Here is a 15,932-nt window from a genome sequence, read left to right as displayed (position 1 = left end):
CTACTCTAGAATTAAGTAGATGTATTATTTCTAATAACGTTTGTATCATCAGGCAAGCATGTAACAAGTCAAAGGAAAAATAGATATTTTGAGAGGAAATATATCTCAACACAGCTTCAAAACCATTAAACTATGTAAAATATATATATATTTGTTATAATTGATATCAAAATAGCTGAGGAAATGGATCACAATGAACAATTCAGATAACAAGAGATGACTGAAACTGTTTGATGTCTTTTGCCTTTTTAATGACATAGTGGAGAATTCCAAATGTATGCCATGTTACTCATTACAATTTTTATCTGGTCATATGCTTAATCATTGGGTATGATGTGGCATTAGTCAGTTTATACTGTGATTGTGTCAAGATCTGTTAACAAGCTAGGAACGTAATGACCAACATGAAATGGGAGAAAATGCAGATTTTGTGTCAAGTATAAATAAATCTCACCTCAGGTTTTGTATGTCACTACACCTGTGTTGATAAATGGATATCCAAACACAAATATTTGTAGCCAGCAACAAATATTTGTAGCCAGAGCTTTACAAGCAGATATACATTAACCCTGCATGCCATGAGTTAATCGGAAATCAGTTAGTCCATGGTAACATATGTTCAGGTATATATGGTTTCAAAAATCTGCTAATTTAGAGAATGTTTTATACTCTATGATTAAATATCTCATCACATTTACTTTTCACAAGCTTATTTAACACTTAACTTATTTTGACTAATAATAGTTGGGCAAAATGTTTAGATGTTAAGGTACTCTGTATTTTATCCATTCATCCTTACCATCACAACTTGGGAGTGGGTGACTCCACCAGTGATTTTTTTCACATAGCAAAGGCTCTTCATGGCTCAGCCTGTAACCTGGATCACAACCAAATGAGACAGTGGAACCTATAGAGAAGTCATGTCCATAACGACGTCCATGCACGGGTATGCCAGGATCCAAGCAAGAGTAAGTATTGACAGTTACACCTAGATTAATAAATAAATACATAAAGAGTAAAATAAACAGCTCCTAGGTATGTTGTTTTTTTTTTTTTATTAATTAATACATTTACTGTGAGTGAGAATAAGGGGAAAAGAACACTTCTATATGTCAGAACAAATAACATATGCAGGTGTTTAAATCCCTAAAAACCCACAATCAAAAAAATTCCCTATGTTGATTTTCAGCTTGTTATTTCCAACTGTATTTCCCATTTCCTTCAGCAAGAGCAGCAGGTACAATAATCAGGGCAATATTTCAGATATTTGTTTTGATTTTCATAATCTTCATGATCTCGTGAAGTTTTGTACACACAAAACCACATTGCATAAAAGACAAGAATAACAAGACACAGGCACAACACCCATTCCCATCTTCTGATTCTTGAGGGATTCTTAACTTCAAATTAACTGAAATTACTGGTAATTCTTTTTGCAGTTGAACTCACTAACTCTTTCTCAGTTTGAGAAATAACAGGAATTTAACAAAGATAATACCTGTGCACCTTTATGTATTTCTGACTAGGATAAGCATTGAGTGGGGAATTGAATGGGAAATTCAGAATTACTTACTTTCATAATGAATTTTGAATCCATTGTTAGAGCGACTGTTGTCAGTTGTAAAGAGAAGATAAATGAAATTGCTACTGCTAAACAGGAATTGTGGGACCTGGGTACCGTTGTAAGATCCCAGAAGTGGAGATAATAAATTTGGTCCATCATGAACTTCCAAAACATCATAATTGAGTTCTGTCTGAAATCTAGAGTTGAGAAAACATGCAGAGGCACAAATATAAGAAGCAGTTTAAATACATTCAATAAATCCACACAAAGTAAACCATATTTAAAAACTCTGCTCCTTTCCTCCTAAGATGATTTTTTTCTCCACAAATCTACTTTGCAATATCAATATAATAGTATTAATTATCCCATGTGATTAATAAAATAATCAAATTTCAGGTTAGTGCCTTAGTAAGTTGAGAAATAAGTTTAAACTTCTTACGTGGCAGGAAAGAGAAGTCAGAAACACAGTGTTTCTTAGTAAAAATTAGTATTATTTGCATAGACTATTTTATAGTACAAAATTACTTCTCTTTTTTGAAAAAAAATAAAGCAAATTATATAGAGGATATGTTGATGCATTATTTTATTGTATCCATTTCATCAAGATACTTTATTGTATCCATATCATCAAGTATCTTCATCTATCATCAAGATACTTTATTGTATCCATATCATCAAGATACTTTATATTATCAAATAATCAGGCTGTGAGTTTCTACCCTACAAATCGGCTACAGGGCAGCTATAGACTTGTTTGTCTGCAGTGAGACTCCACTGTCTTTGTGCTAGTTGAGGCTTAGTTCAAGTGGTGGCTGAAGTTATTGCAAAAACATTTTGAAAAGTCCTATTAGAAAGCACTTTAAAGCAAAATGCCTGTTTAGAGACAGTGTGTGTGCTTTGTCAAGGAAAAGCTGGTTGTGACAGTGCTGCTGGGCATCTTGCTTGTCTTGCTTTAGATGGTATCAGCAGTACTAAACACCTGCATGGTATTTTGACAGTGATTTCTTTCTTGCTATGACAGACTTTACATCAATCACACTGCTTTAATGGATTTTCTGATTGGATTATTGAAAAACCCTGACAGTATTAAAAGGAAACAATTAACAGCAGGATCCTACAAAGACCCTTCAGATATTCCTAATTCTCTCTCTGATTCTTAGATGCTTAATTCAGCTTTGTGAAATCCATTCAAGGAACAGCATGACTAATACCAATGTACTGAGGAACTCTGGATTTCAGTATTTATGTCCCATGGGTTTGAGCCTAAAGATCTAAAGGAGTCTGGTGAAAGACAAAAAGCCAAATTAAACCTTCAAAACATGTTCTCTTTTATCCATGTCCTGCTCTATGAAATACCATAGAAAAGAATACAAGAAATAAAGTAATACAGAGTTGTAGAAATGAAGCAGGATAAGCCTACAAGGAGGAGAACTGAAAATTTCTTTTTTTCATAGTTCTCACATGAACTCACAGTGTGTTACTAAAAAGCTACTAGGAAATAACTTCCTTTTCCCCGTGTTTACTCTTCCCTAGTTATCTGTGTAAAACAGCAGAAATCTTGGAAACAGATCATTTAGACTTGCTCTGCTTTCGTAGGTTCTTTATCAAAAGCATACTTGAGATGGAAAGTGTAAAAAGGCACTGCTCTCAGAAATGCAAAGCAACTCTCAGGCCAGAAAAGATATGAGGAAATTAAGTCTCTGAAGACATACCAGAAATCCTCTCATAAATACTTGTTGTTGAAGGATTACATACAACACTACAGACAGCAGAAAAATAGACTAAAAAAAAGAAATAAATCAGTAAGCACCAAAGGGGAAAAGCAATAAGTGTGTCAGAAATGAGCAGCAATGCAAAGAGAAGTGTCCTAATGTCATTATGACATTAAGTTATAAGAGGGGAGGAGCTCGCTGTGAACTGAAAGGATCACATCTTGTTGCTACTGCTCTTACCTACAAGAGTAATGGAGGTTGTGAAATTTTATGACACAGTGTTAACGCATTACAAAGAAAAAGTGTACACAAGAACTGTCAGATTTAATGAAACTCATGTGCAGAGGAAGAAAATTCAGCTGGCCTAGAATTTTGCAAATAAAAAGATAAATGCATTTGACTTTGAAATAACTGTTCACATCAGATGTGTATTTGAAAATTATCTGTTGAATTAAAAATAAATTATTTGAAACTGTATTTTTTTTTCTTAAAAAAGAATAATATCAAAGTAATGGAAGTTCCAAGACTCTTATTTTTTGTTTTACAAGACAATAGAGAAAACTAATACTTTCCTTTTTAATTTTTAACTAATATCAGTCTTATTAATTTCTACAAGAGGGAGTTACTCCTCTTTGGCATATTAATTAGAAACAAAAATGGTAAAGCTTCATTTTAAGTTGAAGTACAACACTAGTGATTTTAGAAAACTTGTTTTCATTTAATAGTAAGACTTGGAAATACCTTATATACTATATATAGGTATAATTCATCATACCAAACCAATGAGCAAGTGAAACATAGTAATATTTAAAAACCAGACAACATTTATAACTGGGACAGACAGGGTTAAATATATGCAAGAGGGTAGGAATTTCAAAAGCTTTCAGTGCATTAAACTAGAAATTACACTGAAGATAAAACTTATATCTGAAGATTCTAAGGTGCTTTGGAAAATCCTACCTGGTAATACAATTGCTTGATTTTAGTGCAAATTAACGTTATGACAAAGATAATAAACTTCTGCTTCTGCTGGAAAAATAGTAAGTAAGAAAAACATTAGCCAAGACCTTTCAAATGTAATTTTGATAGAGTGTCCTGGTTCAGCTTCTATCACCCACTCACAATTCAAGGAATCTTTATAATACCCTGGCCAGCCTGGAGAGAGGATCACTCCACTGGGAGATGAAAAATGCCCACCACATGGAGCTAGAAATGAAACAAAGAAAAAGGTATAATAGCAGAGACTTATATGCAATTCACAATTATCAGTTTCAACATTGAACATCCATAATGAATAAATAAAAAAAAAAAAAAAAACGTGTTGCAAGAAGATATAATTAGGCTTTGAAGCTGACAGACTCTTTGGGGTTCATAATTAGATGGAGACAAGTGAATTAATATCTTAAAAAGATAAAGTGAACTTTTGAATAACTTCTGACAAAGCTTTTTATACTGAATTCTTACAGATGTAATCTCTTTTCCTATAATAAATCATAGAATCATATAATGCACTGGGATAGAAGGGACTTCTAGAGGTCATCTAGACCAAACCCTCTGCAGGAAGGAGGGACATCTCCAACTAAATCAGGTCACTGAATGTCTCCAGGGATAGGGCCTTCCACCTTCCTTGGCAACCTGTTCTAGTGTTCCACCATCCTCGTGGTAAAGAATTTCTTCCTAATGTCCAATCTAAATTTACCCTCCTTTAATTTAAAACCATTGTCCCTTGTCCTAGTGCTACAGGCCTTTGTGCACAGTCCCTTCCCAGCTTTCTTGTAGGCCTTCTTGAGATATTGGAAAGATGCTATAAGGTCTCACCAGAGCCTTCCCTGAACATCATGAGATTCACCTGGACCCACTTTTCCATTTTATCCAGGTTCTTCTGGATGATATCCAGCACCTCTGGCATACCAACCATACCATTTAGATTGGTATAACCTGCAAATTTGCTAAGGGTGTATTCAATTCCACGATGTCACTGACAAGGATATTGAACAGCATTGGTCTCAGTATGACCTGTCTCTGTCTGATATTGAGGCATAGACCTTCTGGATGCAACTGTCCAGCCAATTCATTATCCACCAAAGAGTCCAACGATTGAATCCCTATCAAAGGTTGTTGTGGGGCACTGGGTCAAAGGTGTTGTGGATTTCCAGACAGAGGGCATGCATTGCCCTTCCCTCATCCACTGTGTCCACTCCATTGTAGAAAGCCAGTTGATTGGTTAGGCAGGACTTGCCCTTAGTAAAACCATGCTGGCTGGCTGAAATCAGCTCTGTGTCTTCCATGTGCCTTATTAAATCTTATTAAATCTTCTAGGGGTATCTGTTCCATGACCTTCCTAGGCACAAAGGTGAAGCTGACAGGTCAGTAGTTCCTAGAGTCCTTTTTTCCTACCCTTCTTCAAAAATGGGTGTAATGTTTCCCTTCTTCCAGTCACCAGGAACTGCCACGACTTTTCAAATATCATAGAGAGTGGCCTTTGCAACCACAAGGGTCAATTCCCTCAGGACTCTGTGCTGCATCTTATCAGATCCCATATTCAGGTTCCTCAAGTGGTCACAAACCATTTCTGCGCTTACAGCAGAAGAGACTTTGTCTCCTGGGTCCTCTTCTTGTGGTCAGAGGAGGTGTGAAGAGAAAGGTTGCCAGGGAAGACCGAGAAAAAAAAAAAGTTGTTGAGAACCTCAGCCTCCTCCTCATCTGTGGTTACTAACTTGCAATTCTTGCTCATCATGGTGGGGGGTACACTTTCTTTAACTTTCCTTTTCCCTTTGACATCCACTATCATAACACAGACCTTTTGCTTATGTTAGCTGTTCCAATTCCTCCTTCATGAAGAAGACATACTCACCATTCTTACAGAAGGTTAGTTGTTGTTTTGTTTGGTTTTTGGGGGTTTTGTTTCTATTTTTAAGGAGATAACTGCTCATCTTTCTCTTACGGTACCAGAAAAAAGAGGGGTTTTTAAAACCATATGAAGTTCATAATTCAATATGTTGCAAACATTCCTAAATATGAAGATTTAAACTTTTTTTTCCCCCTCAATTATGGTTTTAAAATTGTGTTCCTCAGCCTTTACATTAAAATTGTTTTGGTTTTTTTCATACTATATTCAGCAACCAGTAACAGACAAACAATAAGATATTCAAATTCATATTCCCCTCAGGAACTAGAAGGTTAACACTTCAGCATTCAGCATCCCACCATTTTATTGTATATAACCACTTACAAGTATTCATAATACATATGAAGATTACAAACTACAAGAACAGGAATACCAGATGGCCTTGTTCTGAGCCAGTACACTATGATAGTTGGAATATAATATTGCTAAACTTGTGCAAAGCTTCATTTTCTCACCAAAAATACATGAAATTTTTAAAGACTATATCTCTGGAATATGAAAAAAAAAAGTAATTTTCTTACAAAAATACTCCTAGGGTTATTACATTAAAAATAATGCCCAGATAGGACTGCCTAAATACAGAGTAGCTTCTCTTTGTATTTGGGATCTGACAACAGTAGACTCTTTTGAGTTTGTGTTTTCTTTTCTTTTTTTTTTTTTTTTAGTTTGTTGTTTGTTTTTGTTTTTTTTTTGTGTGGTTTTGTTTGGGGTTTTTTAATTTTAAATAAAATCTTCCTTGATCTTCCCCTGGTTATAGTTCTTCCTGATGCCTTCGATGCAAGATTCAGTACAATTCGTTATTTGACTTTCACCATCACATGCTGATTTCCTAGTCCTTTCCTTCAAAATAGCTAAGTGACTGGGATTGTCTTGAAGAGCCTTGAAATAAAACTCTCCAGTCATCTTCCCAAGGGATTTTTCCCCTGTTGTTTTGTGTTTTTTTCATACTGATTTTCAGCCTCTGTTCTTTCTTCCAGTTCTCTTTGATGGTTGTCTGGCAGATTCTACTCACTGTCAGTGTGTTAAAAACCAAAACACTAGATATATAACATAACTAGAAATTGCCATCAGCCCAAGTCTCACTGTCAAACACTGAAAACCTGATCTGAGAAATCTCACAAAGTCATTCTTATTTATTTCTTTGTGTCATAGGGTACAGGGGTTGAGGAAAGAAATGAAGAAAGCTTTGAGGATGACAGGCTAAATACTGAACACCGTGAAGATTCATAGTTTTAGATTCTGTTTTTTTCAGAGCTTATCACCTATGATACAGAATTTCAGGATACTAAGCATTACAGGAGTTATGCAGGAACACCAAGCCTAGAACTGCAGCACAGGTACAACAGCATAATACTACAAGACTATGGAAAAATCCTTCATATAGCCCTCATACAAGAAGGATACAAGGCACAGGAATCTCAATTTCAAAAGCATCAGGAAACAGCAAAACCAGGGCTGCTCCACTAGAGAAGACAGGAGCCAAGGATGATCACACACAGAGGCAGAGTTAGTGCCTCCATAGAGAGAATATTGTCAAACTTCACCTGAGCAAGGTAAACAGGATTAGATTGCAGTACTCAAGTGACTATCAGATGAATGAAATTTGATGGCTTAAGTCTGAGGTCAAACCAGAATGTCCCATGAGCATGTTGAAATCAACACAGGATAGGGCTTTAGATCAGTGCTCTTGTAGTGTTGTTGGCTCAGGGACTGGTGAGGGCTGTGTTGCTGGATTGCTAACACTGAAATTGTTGCTTTAAACCTCAAACTAAATAAATGCATGCTTGAGAAACAATAATAATAAAAAAAAGGCAGGAGTGATCTTTTCAAGCATAAAATGCCTTTGTGAAATTACAGTTCCACCAGTGCCAAATGAGAGCTATCTGAGAGCATGAATAGTGTAAACTATTCCCATTCCAGTCCTAAGAAGTTTCTTAGATGAGCATTCATTGTTAGAGGTTATATAGCAGTGCTTACATCACTGATGTTTATGCCTATTTTTTCTCATAGCAGTTATGAGAAAAATTCACTCCTGCAGACAGGTTCATAATAAAAGCTCATGCCTCACTAGACTCCTTTATTAAAGACTAGGTTTTACAGGAGCTCTGTGCTATCCATTTGCAAAATCTGAACTTCATTTGGTGAAAACTTAAAAGACATTACACCAAGTTCTCCTGAATCAAAGAGAAATATTATACCTACCTCCACACTTCGGAATAGGTCCACTCCACATTACTTTCCCATCCATTAACATGCAAGTAATTGTTTCAGTTCCTTGTGTTTTAATAAATCCTTCCTCACATATAACAGAAATTGAGCTCCCCAGCTGAAAGTTGTCCCCAAAACGCCGAGCGTTGATCGGCACTCCAGGATCAGGGCATTCGTTATGTCCAAATGCTTTGCAAAAGGAAAGGGAAATAGTGTGATAACTCTCACAAGTAAGGAGACATTTTTAGGATTCTATTTTGTTAGTAAGAGCAAACCATTTATATTAGGAAACAGCAAGAAATAAAAGCCTGAACAAAAGCAGAAAATGCATACTAGTACAAAAATTACAGTGAAGTTAAACCAGTGGGAATCTTAATTCGGACAGCTAGGCTCTGGTAGGTTTCAGTGATGACTAAGTTTTCCTCTCCACCAGCCCATCCTACCCAATGCTACAACAGGCCAAAAGCATTCATCAGAAAGGCAGGGCAAGTGTCTATGATATAATATCTTTAGTCACCTTTTGTATTTTCAATTCATCATCATAACCATTTGAGCCATACTGATACCAGTGTGACTGATATCGTCATAGTCTATTTTGCTTCCTCTACTGAGAGCCAGTGAGCAGCTGACAAAAGGGTGTTGTTTGCAGCAGAAAGAAAACCTCAAACTTTGACCATACCATTACATTTAAAATGAAAGAAATTTCTGGTATGTATGAATCCTTCTGAAATTTTAAATTTGTGGGCAAATTAAAAAATAGTCATTTACCTGCAAATATCTAGATACTGTAAGAAAGTTCATGTATTTTACTACAGAATGCAGCTTACAATGGGAGAGCAAACATGCTCACCTTCCTAGCAGTACTGCATGAAGTTATATATAGTAATATCATTAAAATGTATGTATTAATTAGTCATTATGTGTTTTATATATTAAGAATACTGTACATTAACCTTAGATTTTTAAAAAATGTTGATTTTTCATTGATAACAAATACCACAAACACATTATCTACCTTTGTCACATGTGACTGCAAATTTTATCTTCACAAATATGCCTACATATGGAGACATCAGAAAGGACTGTGTAGTAAGAAGATAACATTCACAATGTTTTTCTGCAGTTTTACTAATGCCAGACAAAGCATATTCTCTATGAAACTTTTTAAAAAGTAATATTTTAGTAACTTAACAGAAAAGTTTCTCAGATACTGCATTACAGAAACATTAAGAATCACAGTACCAGAAAAGAGAAAACATTAAGTTATTGACAAGGTGAATTGGGCAATGCTACATATACTGGAATGAAATTAGTGGTTTCATTGAATAGCTCTTTACCATTTGAGTATGGTTTTAAAGATGATGTAATCCCATACTTTTTCATAGGGATTACCAAAAAAAGCATTCAATACTTTGTGCACAATTGTCACTTTTAGTGAAGGGATTGATTGTCTGTCCAGCTTGAGACAACACAGAGATAGATTTTCAATATTATTATCTGTAAATGTAGATAAATGTCCACCTCAGGTGTCGCTTGCTTGGTGTATGACACCTGTTTATTAAGGCTGCAAAACTGGTTTATTGCTCTGTATTTCAGCTCAGAATCTGAATAGTGGCTGCTTCTGCTGCTTCTATGGAATTGATTGTATTGTATACAATGGCTAAGGAAGGCAAGGGAGGGAAAAACAACCCTTCCCCACTATGGCAGTTACCTTCTTAGCATAGACTGCAATTACATTACTTGAAGAGTAAATTTCAGTCTGCCTATAACTCTAAAAAGCATCATGTTGGAGCTGTAACATTGCATACAAACATTATCAAGAAAAGAAAAATAATGCAGGGGTATATCCTAATTATTAATATTTTTCCCATCATCAATAAACCAAAGAATTTTAGAAAAGCTATTCAAACAACATTACACATAAAGAGGCTTGTGTACTCATCAACTTTCATGGTTGCACTGGTAATTGAAGTAGTGTGTGGAAAAAAGGCAGGCACAATAATGACAGCACAGGGTGACAGTGAAGTTATTTCAATTCTCAGAAGCATGTTAAAACCATTTAGCCTCAGAAAAATGTGAAAGGAAGGAACTGCAGAGATCTCAAGAGATAGAAGGAGAAGGATGAAAGTAACCATAATTCACCTGCTCTGCTCTGAAAGGTCTTAAAATAGGACCAGAGTGGTCCACTGGTGTGATTAATTGTTTTGGTAGATTGTCCTGCTGTCATGGGTTTTCTGATGAGTATTCAATATCATGCTATTGCCATGCCAGCTTGAAAATTAATATGCTGGCTGGAGCAAAGTATGATGGGGCTTGGAGTTCAGGTTGTAACATGAGAGGCTTTCAAGTTTCTGTTTGCTGAGTCCAGTTTCCAGTTTGGCCTTTTTTCACTGTGCTGGCTGCAGGTCAGGGAGTGAGGGATCTTTATTTTGTTTTTATTTTAATATTTCCTCACCATTAGATTCAGTCTTGACACTAAGGAGCACACTAGAGTGAAGCCTTAAGGAACTAAGAACTCTTATAAATGTTAAAACAATTAAAAAAAAAAAAGAGAGAGCAAATGTTACAATTTAATTTTCATTATAACTGATTTTATATTTCAATAGAATTGACCAATCCCAGAATTTCCAATACCTAGCTACAGCTCAAAGTTTAGTTTGCAATGATGACTGGTAACTATAGAAACCAATAAGAAGAAACCCCATTTTCTTCATGCTTACATCCTGCCTTTGTGAGAAATGACCTGGGGATGAAGCAGCTAAAATAGAGGGCTGGGAATTGAAATATAATACAATATCAGAAAAAGAATGTTCACACAGTAATCTGATGTCATCTTATCTTTTCTATTCAGACAGCAATGTTCAAGGTAATTCTTAAGAGATACTTCTCTGAAAGATGGACAACCTAACCTAAACCAAACCAAAACAAAGAAATAGAGGAAAAAAAATATGGAGAGGTGTACTGTGACACAAGAAAAGTAGAGAACGTAGAGAGACACAGGAGAATTCAGTCCTTGCAATACTATGAAAATGTTACTAATTATTAACAACCTTTGGAGTAACGTGGAATCTGAGTCTCTCAATTACCAAGCTCACTTTATCTCATTTCCTCTTTGCTTTAATGCATCCTTTTTGTTTTATTGAGAATAAAATATCATTAACAACAAAGACTTTTTTTTTTTTTTTCCCATATAGCCAGCATTTTTCTGGGAAAGAAAGATGTGGGTATACAGCTCTCCTTGAAGTCATGCAGTTGAAGATTCACTTACATTCCAGGTAAACCTCTGGAATTATCATACTCTTAGATAACAGGAAGAAAGACAAGAATGGGACCAGTTAGTCCTGACATCAGACTTTTGGGAATATGAAAATGTCCTTTGTCTTTTGCCTATTTTGGCTACCTGTTGGCATGGAAAACTACTCAGTTACTTCTATCTTCAGAAACAAAAAAACCCCAACCAAACAAACAAAAACAACCCAAGCAAACCAACAAACAAACAAACAAAAAAACCCCAAAACACAATGATCCAAATGCGTAAGATAGGGCAGCTCTGGGTGGAGGACATAATAATCCACAGAACAGCCACTATGTTATCTCCACCATCCTCTTCAGGCACTTTCTCTCCTTCCAATTTGCCAAAAGGAACATCCTGGCTAAACCCAGTCCTCCTCACTTCACTGCTGGGGTAATAAAATTTAATTTTACATATGAGGAAAGCCTCATGCTATATTTTAGTGTCAGTCATACTGTGAGCTTACAAACTGCATCATCATTCCTGAGGAATGATGATGTGCCTGGGAACACATCCTGTCTGGACTCTGATGTGGGATAAATGCCAAATTGTTTGACAGTAATACAACATAGCCAGTTCTTTGTATGTCCTTCAGAAGAAATGCAATGATTTTGCCAGCAAAAAGTGAAGCGAATAAGTGTTAATTGTATTTAATACTGGAAAAGACATTAAAAGTCACCTTCAACTGTTATGTTTTCAGTAAATGTAGTGCCAAGTAGTAAATGTGGAGCTATTTATGGTTTTGGGGTGGTTTCAACATTATTACCTCAGAAAGGACAGAAGCAAACGAAATACACAGATCTCCATTTTAATGTGAAACTCTCTGTTTTTGTGCAATTTATAAACTAAATACAAAAGGTGACAGAAGATGCTCGTTTCCCTTCCAAAACCTACAAATATGTACAATTCAGAGCACTTGAGAGAAGGCTGGCTAGTATGCACTGCAGTTGCCCTGAATGGCAATCTAGAAATTTGTCTCTCCGTGTTTGTTACATCTGTCAGATAAAAAGTGTATATAATTAATATGAACTTACCTTCAGCCTATATATAATAAGCAAATCAAAACAGAGTAAAAAACAACAGTATGTAAGTGTTGGTTTTAATTCTAATGGTGTAGTCAAGCACAACATACAAATCTTCTACATAAGAATGTGAGAAACTTGTTCACCAAAATGGCAAAGATAAAGGGAAGTAGTTGCACATAGAAAGCATCCAAGTAGAAGAAAAATGCTGAACAAAAGACAAGATAAACACAAGGGACTGCAAATAAGACAGACATCCTCCCAAAAACACAAGGATGGCTGGCAAGACAGAAAAGAACAAGGTAAGTGGTACCAGGAGAACAGGAGTCCTTTTCTGGGAGTGAGAAAAAAAGTTTCAAATCATCAGCCATAAGAAAGGCAAAACAGAAAAAGACAAGAAACCTATTGTGGTTTGACTTCTCTTATCAAAGAGATTTTATGGCTACTACGATAAATGCAGTAACTGGATGCTAGCATGGATTGGGGTCATCAGCTCCAGGTTATCATATGCATTCACAGCTAAACCAACACATGAGCCTTGAAGAGTAAAATATGCAGTGATGGTGATCAACATTATAGGATTTAATCAGTAGCACAAAATGTACTGTTAACGCATTTTTTAAAGTTCTATTTTACAATTTGAAATTTACTTGATTTGTCAGTCTTCTAAGCACTCCCTTCACAATGATCTCTAATGCTGTGAATTGCACATATATGCATATTTTCAGCCTTAACATTGTATTTGAAAGACAATTGAAACACCTAAATAAGGTATCTGTACCTGTCGAGGATACATTTGAACGTGTGTTACCATAATGTCATTTTTACCTACTTATACATATCTCCTAAACTGTATGGTAAAAACAAACTACATAAACACACCTAAAAAAACACTGTTACTTACTGTTATAACTGATGTTAAATCCACGTCCTGACATTGAATGATCAGCTTGGAATTCCAGACGCAAAATATGACCATTACTGGTAAGGTGGGAAGGAACTTCAGCACCAGTAAATGTTCCTATTATAGGGGAATCTGGAGAGTCACCATCTTTAACTGCAAGGAAGTCAAACTGAGATTCCAAGTCAAAGTCATTAAAAGAGAGATGGATGCGGCTTCCAGGTTCTGAAATTATGGTCCAGATACAGTTTAAATTGTTCCCATATCCCTCTGGATAATCAGGTGAAAGAACTGTTCCCATTGGTGCAGTGAAATTGGAAAGGCAAGGAACTGTCAAAAGAGAAAGAAATTAGGTAATAGAATATATAAATAAGGATTTATTTTATTACTAAGTTTTTTGTAAGAGATCGTTAAACTTGTTGAGTAATGCAAATGAATAATTATTTGTTATGACCTGTGAAGTCAGAAAGAGGGCTCTTTATTTTAAAATCTTCTTATTCTCTTCCCCTCAGTAAAACTACCTCCTAAGCAGAGCCCTCAGGTAGTAAACATCCTATTGCGTTGGTAGTCCACAGCAGTCCCTACAATGTACCCATGTTCAACAAAAACATTTGGTATTACTGATTTGTTCCTTTAGGAAATTGTTTGGATGAGCAGACCTCTCACTGAGCACATTAAAGAAGCAGAAAGTCAATAGCACCCTTATCATTTGTTCACACAGAAGCAGAAGAAATTAACTAGCCTTGAAGAGACAACAGTTATTTTGTTGTTATCAGGATAATATTTTATATTAAACCAATTCAGCTAAGCTGTATTAAATTGAGTTGCAGGAATGAAAGCAATTGATTGCATTCTGAATAACTTTGATCTGTATTATTTCAGTGGAAAAATGAAGAAAGGTGTTGCCACAAGTATGTATCACAACATTGGGTTTAGTTACTTTGGATAATGTAACTGGAAGAGAGCTATATATGTCTATGGTCATTTAAGTTCTAAAAGATATTAATATATAATACATGGGAGGAAATGTAAATAATTAAAACCATTTATTACAATTCAGCAACTTCTAGTCTAAGGTAATATATTAACTAAGGAGAATAGCTATAAAAAGTGTATCATACACATTAAATCTACAGAATCCTACAAAAAAAAAAAAAAAATACCCCCACCTAGCAAACTCAAACATATCAAATCACAGAAAGATAATTGTTTTAATAGTTGCTGGGAAAAGAAACAAAATATTTTAGCATTTCTAGAACCTCTCTTGGGCATAATCATTAGGCAAACTACTAAACAAAAGTAAATTTATTCTGTCAGAAGTATTGCAATGTGCTAATTCTGTGACTAATCACACAATCTTTTACATAAAGGAAAAACTTATATGATTTTTGTATCATATAATAGTAAAATTATATATTAAAATAATGAAATAAAAGTATTTGATACATACAAATACAGATTGGTATGTTCGCAGACCACTGGTTGTTTTCTTGGCAAATGATAGATTTTTCTCCAATTAATTCAAATCCAAACTGACATTCAAACCTTAAAACATCACGATTAGAAAATCCATCCCCTTCTCTGATACCATACAATGGTGTACCAGGATCCCCACAGCTTTCCTTTTCAATTTCTGTTGAAATAAATAAGAAAATTATTTCTGGAATAATAATTTAAAAAAAAAAAATAAAAATCCCTGTGGCTATATCCTCATGCCTAGAAAATAACTATACATTATTATAAGCAAACAAAAACAATCTACATAACATCAGTTGCTGAAACACACCACTGAGTCTGATTCTGTACTCCAGCCTCTTAAGGAGGAAATCCTGTGGAAGAGTCTTATAAAAATCAGAGCTCATTGTGTTAATAGATGATGTTAAATGGAAAGGACATAAGAAAAAGTATTCATACTTTATTTCATCTTGTAGAATTTGAGGCAATAATAGTTTTAAGTAAAACATCACTTGTAGTGCACGAGCACTTAAATCTAGCAACGGAGACCTACATCCTGTAGTATAAACGCTGCCCATTTTCCAATAAAGCTTAAATTGATGAACCAATCACATGGGAGGAAAAATGCAGTAGTTTATTATTTACACAATAAATATCTTCAAAAAGTCAAAAGTAATCTTATTGGTTAAGTGCAGTTTTGTATTTTCTTTTATACTTTGATTACTTTGTAGTTTTACTTTTCCATTTATGTTCTTTTTTTTATGATTTATTCTGTTTCCACGGATGTAAATTCATATTAGTTACAATGAGAGATGTCTAGGATTAATTATTCTTTTCCTATGGGCACTACCACTGACTTATAAATCTGTG

The 15,932-nt window shown here is 35.1% G+C and overlaps 1 protein-coding gene across 3 annotated transcripts in view; it reads right to left on the bottom strand.

Annotated features, from left to right (window-relative positions):
• Nucleotides 1–15,932, bottom strand: part of CSMD3 (CUB and Sushi multiple domains 3) — a 383,091-nt gene that overhangs the window by 154,172 nt on the left and 212,987 nt on the right. For all 3 annotated transcript variants that reach the window (XM_054385441.1, XM_054385442.1, XM_054385443.1), the window contains 6 exons: nucleotides 15,058–15,240; nucleotides 13,611–13,937; nucleotides 8,387–8,581; nucleotides 4,344–4,482; nucleotides 1,574–1,761; nucleotides 800–988 (listed from right to left, as the gene is read on the bottom strand). In XM_054385441.1, the coding sequence (XP_054241416.1) occupies nucleotides 800–988; nucleotides 1,574–1,761; nucleotides 4,344–4,482; nucleotides 8,387–8,581; nucleotides 13,611–13,937; nucleotides 15,058–15,240 (1,221 nt within the window). The remainder of the gene's footprint in view (nucleotides 1–799; nucleotides 989–1,573; nucleotides 1,762–4,343; nucleotides 4,483–8,386; nucleotides 8,582–13,610; nucleotides 13,938–15,057; nucleotides 15,241–15,932) is intronic.

The sequence above is a fragment of the Indicator indicator genome, chromosome 12, assembly GCF_027791375.1.
Source record: "Indicator indicator isolate 239-I01 chromosome 12, UM_Iind_1.1, whole genome shotgun sequence".
NCBI lineage: Eukaryota > Metazoa > Chordata > Aves > Piciformes > Indicatoridae > Indicator > Indicator indicator.
Note: the sequence above shows the minus strand (reverse complement) of the source record. Positions and strands in the feature narration are given on the sequence as shown.